Source organism: Brachionichthys hirsutus, chromosome 2, assembly GCF_040956055.1.
Source record: "Brachionichthys hirsutus isolate HB-005 chromosome 2, CSIRO-AGI_Bhir_v1, whole genome shotgun sequence".
NCBI lineage: Eukaryota > Metazoa > Chordata > Actinopteri > Lophiiformes > Brachionichthyidae > Brachionichthys > Brachionichthys hirsutus.
In genome coordinates, this window is record NC_090898.1 from 8,367,249 (window position 1) to 8,379,840 (window position 12,592).

General features: G+C 41.3%; 3 protein-coding genes across 3 annotated transcripts; 2 read left to right on the forward strand and 1 right to left on the reverse strand.

The window, feature by feature from the left end:
• Positions 1 to 3,169: 3,169 nt before the first annotated feature.
• On the reverse strand, positions 3,170 to 5,987 carry lzic (leucine zipper and CTNNBIP1 domain containing). The gene is made up of 7 exons (XM_068743396.1): positions 5,824 to 5,987; positions 5,341 to 5,468; positions 5,059 to 5,194; positions 4,856 to 4,954; positions 4,638 to 4,733; positions 4,277 to 4,358; positions 3,170 to 4,188 (listed from the first exon to the last, which is right to left on the reverse strand). The coding sequence occupies exons 2-7, from the start codon at positions 5,439 to 5,441 to the stop codon at positions 4,133 to 4,135; spliced, it is 570 nt and encodes a 189-aa protein (XP_068599497.1). The 5' UTR covers positions 5,442 to 5,468; positions 5,824 to 5,987; the 3' UTR covers positions 3,170 to 4,132.
• A 98-nt stretch (positions 5,988 to 6,085) lies between these two features.
• On the forward strand, positions 6,086 to 9,601 carry nmnat1 (nicotinamide nucleotide adenylyltransferase 1). Its single transcript, XM_068744338.1, has 5 exons — positions 6,086 to 6,156; positions 6,531 to 6,669; positions 7,335 to 7,518; positions 8,181 to 8,302; positions 9,107 to 9,601. The coding sequence occupies exons 2-5, from the start codon at positions 6,555 to 6,557 to the stop codon at positions 9,499 to 9,501; spliced, it is 816 nt and encodes a 271-aa protein (XP_068600439.1). The 5' UTR covers positions 6,086 to 6,156; positions 6,531 to 6,554; the 3' UTR covers positions 9,502 to 9,601.
• An 897-nt stretch (positions 9,602 to 10,498) lies between these two features.
• Positions 10,499 to 12,026, forward strand: rbp7a (retinol binding protein 7a, cellular). Its single transcript, XM_068744348.1, has 4 exons — positions 10,499 to 10,571; positions 10,759 to 10,946; positions 11,378 to 11,479; positions 11,970 to 12,026. Exons 1-4 carry the CDS (start codon positions 10,499 to 10,501, stop codon positions 12,024 to 12,026), a joined length of 420 nt encoding a protein of 139 aa, XP_068600449.1.
• The last annotated feature ends 566 nt before the right edge of the window (positions 12,027 to 12,592 follow it).

Here is a 12,592-nt window from a genome sequence, read left to right on the forward strand (position 1 = left end):
TGTTAATTTTTTTATTTATTATATTTTAATTCCCGGGAAACCTTGGCCTATATTTCGTCTTGAACTGCGAGGAAGCCGACCCTGCACTTTCTGATTTCTCTCAGACGTAAGGCTTTCAAATGGAGTTCTTTTCATGTCCTCTGATGTATATTTTTCGCATAACGCGGTTAGATTTCTTTGCCGCTAAACTTACATAAATAGCTTTGACTTGAGTTTTCTTGACTTGTGAATCTGCAGCGAAACAAAACGTTGCTTTTATCATGTAGACCTCGTTTTCTGTCCCCCCCGCCCCTTCTTTTTTTTAGTGCATGAGGATATTTGAGAAGTCGCGTGTAGAGGAATACATTGCTTTGGAAAGATTTTGTAAATATAAAGAACCCATGTAATTAGTCGATGTGTTAGCGAAGGACTACTCAGCAGGGTCCGATATCTAAAATGACGCAGTACGTAACGTCGAATATTTGTGTCACAGATGCTGCAGCATGTCGCTAATCTTCCTCAAAACTTGTTCCATCGTGCTTGTACAAAAAGTATCTGCTTCCTATTGTGAAACCCAGGACTGAGAAGGCGTGACAAATTGGTGTCCATTTTGTCTTCTGCAGAGAGGGAGGGAAAAAAAATCATTTTTTCTTTTACTTTCTTGTTGGCAGGACTGGGTCGATGGTTTCAGCTTCATACATGCTTTGCTTTGCTTGCACAGATGGCGACGCTCTACTCCAGGCACCAGTGTGTCCGTTTCCCAAAAGGCCTCTCCCTGTTTGCACAGATGGGATTTTTAGTTTTATTCGGGGTGAGATCACGTTCCCAGAAACGCTAGACACTGAATCCGGCTTTCCTGCGGAACGATGCGAACACCAGAGTGGCTGGTCTGAAAATGTGAGCGCTAACATTTCTGCTGGTGTATTTGGAAAGCGTGCAGCGATTTCCTCGTCCGCTTTTAATAGCCTTCAGTCCTGCTGCACTAACAGAAGCAGGAGGGAATAAACCTTACAAACGACTGAAGGAGCGGATTTATGACGGAGAGCTTCAGCCTGGATGAATAGTGCAGTTGCCGGTGTTTTTTGGGTGGGGGGGCGAGGAAATGAAAGTACTTTTCAGGGTTGCTTTGTCAGGTTGATTTACAGTGGCTACTTAACCTGAATTATCACAGTTCACAGAATTGTAACCGAGGGCACGACTGCTTGGTTACCGATGAGAAAACACTTTAAAAACAAACCTTTGATCTTAAAAGTATTTTTCTTCCTTTTTTTTTTAGCAGTAGACCACTAGATTTTATTGTACATGAAACTGTACTGTAGAGTTGTTCTGAGATATTTTGTTGACATTTGGTAAACTTATTTCCCCGGTGATACAATGGGATGGGAGAATGTGTCCGACCGCAGTCTCCTCTCAGACACTGTTTGTATATAACGTTCACGAAACCAGGCAGAAATGTTCCTTCACTTTAACTACGCTGTGTCCGTCTTGTGTTTTCAGGTACCGACTAAAATGCTAACATTTCCCACCAAACCTTAGTTAATTGGAGCAGATCCGTGGGAGCGGTTGAGCAGAATGTTTGAGGAATACAAAAGAACCTGAGGTTATGATTCTCATAGTTTATATGCAAGTGTGTTAACAGAGGCCAAAATTGAGTTTGAAAACACACGGGCTGTTTTGGAGACGGGTTTCTTTTTAGGTTTAGTTGCTTATTTCTGTGTCTTTAGGTTCCATTAATGTATGATTTTGGAAAGGCCTAGTGGAAATGTAGTGACTAGTCTCCCCTCCATGACGATCTGGACTTCTTAAAACAAGAGCCAGGTCTGAGCCGGCTGAGGTGGGAGTGCCTTTTTTTCCCCCAACTAGCGCAATTTAGCAGGTCTAACAGAAACATAATCGTCCCTGCTCTTTCATTTGTGGCAATTTTGCTTTTATTTGTTTCTTTAATGCTAGATTACATCCCAAGTTTGGGATGATATTTTCTTTAAATTTGTTGCATTAACAGTCCAACTCTAGTTTTATTCAAAGTGGAAAAACGTTTTTACATCGTTGTTCATGTGTTCTTGTTGATTGTGTAGAGGAAGTAGGCTCATATTGTATCTTCTATATTGTACTAAATCATTATAAAGGTGTACAGTACATTATGAAGTTGCTTTGGCTACTACATACAAGGGTATACAGTTGATTTGTTTATTTGTGTATAGGGGAAAGTCATTTACTGTCCCATTGCCCGAGAAGGTGAGAAATGATTTTGAGGGCAGCATGAAATTCCTAAGAGCCAGTTATAAGCCTGTCAACTCTGAAATTCTGTCTCAGTATGTCAAACACTTGACGTCCATCCCACGAGTCACTGATAGGTGGACACTGACTCTTCGTCAGGACTACGCCATCTCCGTTTTTTGGATGTAATGCTATCTGATCAGCTCCTGAGTGAAGTTCAAGTGGGTTGAAAATGAATGTCACTGCCTAAGCAACCAAAATTCAGCCATACTGAAATAACACGGAGATGTAAGGAGAATTTACTTTGCATGAGCCACAAGTTTGTACATTTCACGGAGAATTGCGATACTAGGAGTGACAGAAGAGACATGCTACACTACTGAATCTTTGATTGCCTGTTTCACATTTCAAGATATGTCCAGATATTTTTTTTTCTTTTCAAAGTTTGATCAAAGAGGAAGGTGGGCGATCAAAGAATGGCCGGATGCTTCCTTTGTGCTTGTTGGAGCTGCTCTCACTTTTTGACAAAGTGAAAGGCAAATTGTAGTGAAGTTGATGCTCGTAAACAAATAAAGGACGAAGAGATGAGCTGTAACTATGTCTGCTCATTTTTTCTTCAATTATCATTGTGTGCTTGCGCAGCAGTTTCAAAGCTTGAGCTCTAGTGCCATCTAGTGGTGGCAAGCAAACAAACCCAATGGCTATAAAAGTAAGGGATGCATTACTGATTTTACTCAAACATTTGCAGGAAAACTATTTGACTGAAAATGTAAATGAGGCATCAGTTTGAACCCATCATAACCTTAAATTAAATAAGTTACAATACCGCAAAACCATAAACACAATTGTCACTTTATGTAGTTTAAATCAGAATACTTTAGTAATCCCATAGGGAAACTACATCAGCATCATTGCTCCACTCAAAGAAACAGGATAGTTAACGGTATGTACATATTTTTAAAAAAGTGTTTATTAGTAAGAATTCAGAGGACGAAATGGCTTTTGAACATTCACGGACCACTAAACAATCGATTATCTGCTGCAGATTCAGAAGACTCTGCAGTGATTAACAGGGAATCCAATCGTTCTGTGGAAAATAAGATTCACTACTTCACATTCCTCAGTCCAGATTGCCCATTTCACCTATGATACATCTTAGTATTCGTTTGTGAATTACTTCAAAATGTGTATAGATAACCCCATGACGTGGATGTTGAGACAACGGATTGAAATTCTGAAGAAGCCATAGTTTAATCAACTATTCTGCCAAATTTTCATTTATTCCTGTCGGAGAACAGTGAGTTGTTGCCTTCGAGTGCTCAGGGTTTTTTTGCACACTTTATTGATCCCATCAGGGATGTTTCATCAGGATAATTCTTCTCTGCATTCGATCCCGTCCCTGAGGAGCCCTTACAGCATCCCAGGAGCCATTTGGGTTTGAGTATCTTGCTCAAGGACACATCAGCATGTAGATTGGAGGGACTGGGGCTTGAACCGCTACCCTTTCAACAAGTGAACGATGCTCTCCAATGGTGTTCCTCACTTACTAGAACAGTAAGTACTCTCTTTCTTGTGGTATTTCAGTTACTGTGTCCAACCCCATTCAAGTCACAGAGTTTAGTTAACATAATATTTAATTACATCTTTAATATTTGCAGTATTGACACCAGAAATCAACATCTTAAAAACTTTAAAAGACAAGATTCCTCAAGAACCGTCTTTCACATCACACGCTCGGACCTATAATACAATTTTACATTTATCTGAACAAATAAAAGACATTTACAAAAGTTACGGGCTATAAAACAGGACTGTTAAAAAGTGTTAGCATCTACAACCCAGAAGGGCACAGATTACTTACGAAATCAGTGATCGACTGGCACATTCGTTACGGCAAAACACAAGGAGTCAAACTTTTCATCAAACCACAGGCTTACTATGTTGTGGGTTTCACACCGGAGCTAGCTAAAGCCATGATCTTGTCTTCAGAGCCTGAAAGAGAAGGCGGAATCAGATAAATGTGGATGATGATCCAAAAACCTGTGCAGTTATCACAGCGACAGTTTGTCTTCGTTCTCACCTAAATTTGCCGTCACCTTCTCAAACTGACTGAGCGTAGCTGTAGCGTTTTCAGAGAGAAAAGTCTCATCCTCCAGAGTGAGCTGAAAAACCAGGCATGAAAATGGTGCATGTTGTCAAGGTTAATTCCGACTTTGATTAGACAGCTATGCAACACGTTTGAAATGTATGTGGAGAGCGCTTTAGGTCTGCTGTTCTGTCAGTCACACGTCAGTCACACGTCAGTCACATGACTAAAATAAGTTGGTGCAGCTTTACGAGTTCATGTGGAGTCACGAGCACAAGCCTTTGAATCATCCCTGAATTTTTGAAAAGAAAAAAAAAAAGAAATATTGGATTGCACTTCAGTGAGCGCTCCTCACATTCTCTCCGAGTTTTCGCAGCGCTGTGAGGATTTCCATTTTCTGCTGCACATGCACATCCCGTGACAGTTTCCCCACCATGACGTCTCTGTCCATCTGCACAGAGTGTCACACAGGTTGGACGGTGTTCAGCTCAGGGTGCAACAGCAGATTGGATTAAACACGTGTTCTCCAACTGTACTTTTACACAGTCACATTCTTCGTGTCGCAGTGCGTACCTCTGCTAGTCTGGTTCTCAGTTGTCCCGGCTGCTTCTTAGCAAAAAGTCGGATGACCTCTGGGGTTTTGAAAGCTTGAGAGATGGCAGCCTGGATCGCCTGACGAAGACAGTTGTAAGACAGTTTCACAAATCATTTCAATCAACGCGTTCACGTCACCATTAACACGCAGTAGATGCACATCATCCATCAATTTGCCATACCAGCTGCATTCCACCGAGTTCATCCACAAGTGTCATGTCTCCTGTCATGATCTTGTTCAGGGAGTCACTGAATTCTTTCAGTTGTTCTAAGGTTTCATTTTTTGTCTCCTCGTACTCCTCTTCATCCAGATCATCTCTGCGGTAAATAAAGAAAGGAAGCATGAGGAAGTACTAGCGACACACGAGATGTCCATCTATAGATAGACTAGAGAGCACTCAAATCTGCCCATGAAAAGCCAGGCGCATCGACACACGTGGATTTAATGGTTTCAAATGGTGCACCTGCATTCCTCCAGATCCTGCAGCTGTTGCATCAGTCTGTCAAGTTGCTCTTCCATATTTCGCCTCAATTTTACAGTTTCAGATTTCCCACGAGAAGCCATCCTTATTTAAAAAATTGTGTTTCCAACCTATGGAAAGCGCCAGAACAGATTCCAAGGGTCAACAGACGCATTCTTTATTGTCCGTCCACTCTTTGCAGTCCTTGTTTTTAGCTGATTCTCTATCCTTGTGTAACCTACCAGCATTGAAAGTGTAAAAAAACATTCGTACATATGCTCAAAAAGAAGATTCAGAATCTAAAATACTACGTCGGCCTAGCATGCTATTTAGACTGAGCTAGAATAGCGTCTACACAGAGCTAGCATCACAACTCAGTATGAAACAAACGAGACGACAACTTTATTGACAATTGTATTATTAAACTGCGGTGGAGCGTATTTGCTAAAGGCTAATGATGTTAAGATACTAAAGAAACCAACTCACCTGGAGTCTCTTTATAAAAGAGTGGTAATTCAGTCGTCGATTAGTTAAATGCTTACATAAAGTTGAAAATGTTACATTAAAATTGACTGAATCAAGGAATTCTAATCCCGTGTAACATACCTACTCTTTAGTGCAGTTAAAACAGCTAACGCTATCTGTCTGTCGTTGTGTTGCGGATTTGCGAGTGTGAACATAACTCCCAATTGTGGGCGCGGCACTGTGCTTCCTGTCGAATCTGTCCAATCAGATCTCTCGATAGTATGACGTTCAGGAAGAAGGGGACACATTCAATAGCAGCTGTTACTAACAGCCTGTTAGTCGCTGTCCGCTCAAGTATGATTGACATTTATTCTATTTAACCATTGAGAAAATGCATCAAGTGTTGATTTAATTCCCTTTGCATGTTTTGTTTGAGCAAACTTTCTTTGTTTAACTTTTGTTTTCGGTAATTAACTCGCGTAGTCGGGCAAGGCTAATATTAGCTACGCTAATCTTACATCCTGGAAATGTGCGTCACTGTTCTCCGCTATTAATAATATGCCTTTGGCCAGTCACGGGTCTAAAACGAGCCAGTCAGAGATTAATCAAAAGAAGAAAACGTTTAATTGCAAAGTATTAGTACGTCGGCAACGATTTTGACGTATTGTTCTAAGGCTCCTATAACAGTTGACGCAAGTGTCCCTGATCGTCACCATTCTCCTCTGTAGGCTGTATGAGCGACATTATGAGGCATGGAGTGTCACAATGCCGTCAAAGTGGTGCTGCTGGCCTGCGGGTCCTTCAACCCCATCACCAACGTGCACCTGAGGATGTTTGAACTGGCTCGAGATCACCTGGAGGATACAGGTTGAGAGATACAATCAGACATTTCACAGTGATGCTTCCCCCCTGCTTTAAATAGTATTTGGTTGCATCTAAATACCAAAAGAAAATCGTTTGTTCACTCACCTCTACTTATGTCTAGCTGTAAAAGCAATCATTTTATTTCTAAAAATGCTGCCACTGTGTCTGAAGCATTTAATGCTGGGAACGGATAAATGAAATGGTATTTAACCAGTATGGCAACATGTCAACGCAGCGGTGTGAAGAAGGACCTGCTTCCTGGGACTCTGACTTCCTCCCACCTCATCTGTATACAGTACAGCTGGTTTGGTGACTCTAAATTGGCCATAGGTGTAAATGTGAGACCGCCATACCCCACTGCGTATTTACTACATATTATCTTATTGTTTATGCATGTGTTTATAAGATATTCTGTGCATTGAAGGTAGTCATGTTTTTGAAACCACTAAACATATTTGGGTATTTAACAATAACTACATATCAAAACACTGTTTTTTTGTTTGTTTTTTATTCCTATAAATATGGCTGTCAGACAAATGGTGCAGAAAATATTTCTGTCTTAAACATAGTTGACCTAAATAATTGGAAATGGCTAAGCTTATTCATCATGAAAGTTTTACATTGGCTGTTACTGCAAACAATTCACCAGATTTTCTTGTATGTCTAAGGTCAGTACACGGTAGTGAAAGGCATCATCTCTCCGGTGGGTGATGGCTACAAGAAGAAGGGTTTGATTGAGGCCAGCCACCGCCTGGAGATGGCCCGACTGGCCTCGGAGAACTCCGACTGGGTCACTGTAGATTCCTGGGAGACTTTGCAGCCGGAGTGGGTGGAGACAGTTAAAGTTTTACGGTAAATAGAGATTACAGACCTGGTTTGTGTCTATGCCAGCTGGGGCGAGGCTAGTATTGAGTTTTGCCTTGAGTTGTTTTTACAATGGTAAACAATTCCAGGAACATCTTTCACGAAGCTTCATTTCTTTCGGTCAGCTCCTTAATTTTGATTAACTAATTCTCAGAATGTCATTCATTAAATCTTTTGATTACAGCAGGCAGTCATCGTTGATTACAAAATGATATTCAAGCAGCAGTTTAAGATTTGACATTGTTATTAAGTGCCGTTCCGCTGTTATAACTGATGACACGGTCTTCGTGGTATCAGCTGGACTCCCTGGACATTGTAGTGACCCCTGTATCACGTCAACTCAAAGTTTCTGATGTACCTCCTGGCAACTGCTGAGGATCTTTTGAGCACCAAACTGCTCCAAGGCACCGCCACTCATCAGTCCTTCATTCTCTCCCCATTTGAATGTGTATAGTGCGAGCATGGGTGTTAATTCAAAAAAACAGTTCTCCATAAATTATTTCTCTTCATTTTCCTCCTCAACAAATCCTCAGCATCAAATAAAGACATACGGAACTGGATACTGACTGATATGTTCTCAACATGTTTAATGTTTTTTTTAATATAGGAAGTTTCACGAGGTTCTATTGGTCTTGTCTTTGTCCACTTAGGCATCACTATGATGAACTTGTTGCAGCCGAGTGCAACAGTGACGACGTCGACACTGTCTTGTGTGCAAAGAAGAGACGCATTGAGGACCAAGCTAATGAGCGTTTATCTCATCACAAGAGAGGTAGGACATGTCCGAATCTATAGCAACGGATGGGTTGGTGAGTATTTCGCCAAACCCCATTCCAAACAGGCGGCATGCTGCCTGCTTTCATTGTGTTCATGATTCACTGTGTCGAGTTTAATGCAGAACAGCAAGCAAGGGATGCACCTCGGTGTGGATCACAGCTTCAAAGAGTTTCCAACTTGGTTTTTCATCATTCTGCTCACTTGTAGAAATGCATGTTTGAATCTTTAACATGTAGCTGCACTCCACACGGTATACACAAACAGGAGAAGTGGAGATTATGTATTCATGCACTCAGAGTGCAGCAATATATCAAAACATTTATTGACAACAATCAATCAATCAAGGAATTTTGGTCATGTGCACAGCCACATAGAGTCACTGGCAATAAAATTATTCGCAGAATTGCAGCTGCGCAGCATTCTACAATGTGCCACTAAAACAAACAAAGCATCGGCTGGTTGAAACCTGTAGTAACAATAATGATCTGAATCTCCCTGCAGCAGATTCCAAGCGTTGCTTTTTCAGCAGAACACAAGTAAATATTAAGTTTAAACAGGACACATTTGCATTGCACTTCATTCTACGTTATTCTTTGAGAACCCCATGTGCAAATATTAAATCTATTTCCTGTGTTTTACATTTTAATTTAACTTATTATTATATATCCTCTCCTTTTTTTAGTTTGTCTCATTTTGTTTAATTAACTCTTGTTTGTCCTCTTTACATTTAGCTTTTAGGGTTCGCTCTGTCATTCTCTTTCCTGCTCTTGCCATAAACCTTTTCCTCTCCATTCCTCAGGCAGCCTTCGGGTGATGATGCTGTGTGGGGCGGACGTCCTGGAGTCCTTTGCGATTCCCAATTTGTGGAAGCAGGAAGATATCGCTGAGATTGTGGGGTCCTACGGCATGGTCTGCATCACCCGCGACGGCAGCGACTCCCACAAGTTCATCAACAAATCAGACACGATGTGGAAATATCGCAGGAATATCCACGTGGTCAATGAGTGGGTGACTAATGACATCTCAGCAACCCACGTGCGCCGGGCTCTGCGTCGAGGTCGTAGCGTTAAGTACCTGGTGCCGGATGTTGTGATTCATTACATACGAGAGCACAACCTCTACAGTGACGAAAGTGAACAGAAAAATGAGGACGTGGTTCTGGCCCCCCTTCAGAGATACAGCGGTGCCTCCTGAAGATGGTCGTACCTATGGAAACAGAATCTAGCTGTATGCTGTGTGCCGTGTGTCTCCAGTCAATTGGATAAAATTCAACTGCTATAATAAATCATCTTTTGGAAAATGGTTTTGAGTTTTTTTTGTAAGAAGTGGAAGCAGCATAAAGTTGTCTGAGAGACGGTTACTATTTCTTAAGTATATTTTTCATATTGCATTCATAACTTTGTAAAATAGACATGCATGATATGTGCTAATGTCTGCAGTGAAACCATGGCCTTGTGAATTAATGAAGAACATCAGTCATTTCAGTGTGAATGAAAGGGCAGATTGAGAACATTGGTTTCAGAGTTGCTGCTTGATAAATGTTCATTTAAAATATGTGATGCAGTTCCAGCCGAAAAGCTGAATGGCACCGTCGACCCTAAATGACCTCGTGTGATCAAGATGTGGCTCCACTTGCGTTATGTAACAGTTCATGTAAACGCAGATGGCTAGTATGCAGTTAATCCACTTATGTCAAAGAGGTAAACAGCCTGAACAGGAATTTACTGATTTATCTCTTTCTAATGGATCATTTTATTGCAGAAATCTTTCAAGGTTCAAAATGAACGCTGCGTGAAATCATCACCTTGTGTCAGGTAACGTATTGGGACGATGAAGGGAAATTCAAGCGTAAATATTCACACATAATGTCAGGGAAATGTAAAAAATCCTCCTCCAAAACTGACTTATTGTTCCCTTGCTTATGTGCGTAATGTGTAGCACAGCAGGGGATTTTTGAATTGCTGGTTAATGAGCTGAAACCAGTCTGACCTGTCCTTGTGACGTACTGGCTTTGACATGAGCACTTCCCAAACCTTTCAGGCAGCTCAGGTATCATTAGATGGCACAGGCACACGCACGCCTTCCTTGCAGTTTGTCACAGAGAAGCAGCCGCCCAGCATCGGCCCTGTGGCGCGAGGGGTTGTATCTCCTCACAGATTTCCCAGGAGAAGCAAAAATGGAGCGCAACAAAATGCCAGCCAGTTTTTGTGGTACGTGGGATATGATCAGCAGTGTCAACATGGAAGGCTACATGATTGCAATCGGTAAGTCTCCAAATTCCTTTTTTAAAATGTTCTCACATTATATCTATTCTGAGCTCTGTTGTCTGTTTCTTTGACTTGAATTTTGTAGCAATGCAAAAAGTAAAAGTAGTGGAAAAGCATGTGGCTGCATGAGGGGAAAGTATTTGCATCCTGTCGGTATATTTGTTGTATAAACTCACCTTCCCAGGTATCAGCGCTTATATCCAAAAGATTGTTGTGAGGCTGAAGATGATGAAGGTGATGAAGGTGATCGAGCAGCAGGGGGACCAGTGCATCATCAAAAGCTGCAGCATCTTCCGGAACTACACCGTGTCCTTCAGAGTGGGCCAGTGGTTTAAAGAGTTTACCCAGGGGCTGGACAACAAACATCTGAAGGTGAAGATGAAAGTCTGATGGCCAAAACTTGTGTCTTCAAAGTGGTAAAGAGCGTAATGATAGCTTTGGAGCTTCTTTTTCTTCTTCTTCCTGTTTCGGCTTGTCCCGTCAGGGGTCACCACAGAAAACCTACCTTCTAGTCGATTGCATGCATAATTTTGGCAAAGTTTTACGCCGGATGACATTCCTGCAGCAACCATCTGCATTTATCCGGCCGTGGCTCGAGGGAGACACTACTAACCTCTGAGGCTGCATTCTTTGGAGCTTGTTCCACATTAGTTTTTTTATGTCACATGACACATTTTCATGAAAATTGGCATAATGGATGAGCATTTTTGAAGCAGACCCCCCCCCCCCCCCCAGTTTGCTTTTTGGAACACTAAAACATTTTTTTTTTTTTTTTTCTGTGGTCTACTCTTCTCTTTCTACAGACAGTGGTGACGTGGGACGGGAATAAACTGGTGTGTGAACAGATTGGAGAAAAGAAGAACCGGGGCTGGACTCACTGGATTGAAGATGATAAGCTATATCTGGTAAAGACAATTTAAATCATACATATGAGACAGTAAAAATAATTAATTATTGAACTGCCGTATTTTTCTCACTGTTGTCATTGAACATCATTTTAATCTTTGTGTGTTGTAAATCTTTGTTTAGATCTTTGTGTTGAATGAATTCAACTGGACTTGTAGGAAATGTTCAAAGACGTTGAGCCTCTCATCCAAAAAGGCTTTCTTGTCATGTGACTCCAACCTCCCAGAACTGGGTGCCTACATAGTTGAAACCCATATGACTGGGTTTTTACCAACTCTTATTCTGACTTATCCACCTTAATTACTCCCACGGGGGGGTTAAATATCCGGAACTCCCACCAGCCGGTCAGAACTGAAGCAGCCTGTAGGGGATGAGAAGTGAAACAGCTTCAGTCCAGCTGACTTTATTCAACACAAAGGTATACCATGACCCAGATGACTGAGAATCATCAGACATTTCTGACATTTGAAGTGTGTGTGCCCCCCCCAGGAGCTGTTTTGTGAAGGAGAAGTCTGCAGGCAGATTTTTAAGAAGAATGTGAATTAGTGAAGTAGAATGAAGACTATTTCTGAGAAGCTACACCGTTATGAACAAGAAAAACACAAAGCTTGTGATATTTTTCATTTCCTTTCAGGTGACCTTGATGTGTGGGTTTATTAACGCCACCTAGATGGCTCCAGAGAGTTAGTTTTCAGCTTTCATTGTCCTTTGACCCACAGTGCAGTCCTGTTATCCTCAGCTGATAGGGTTTACCAAATGCAGTCTTTCTTGTTTGGCGATTTACAAAAGGTCATTGTCCACATTTTAATTTCTATCAGGCTAGTTCATTGTACAGTAATGTCGAAAGTACATTACAATGAACTAGCCTGGTAGCAGGGAAATTATTCAGACAGCAGCTGATCTAAAAATGCTGCTGCCAGAATTTTATCATCTAATTAGTGAAAATGATAAAAATAAGATTTTGCGACTTGTTTTTCATGCATTGTATGGTCTGGCGCATTCTTAAAAACAACCATCAAGATCTCTCAGCTTCCCTTTAACGACTCAGACCAAACTCACTTTTGTGCGATGGCCTTTACTTAGCTTATGTTACTTGTTTTTAATTGTTTATA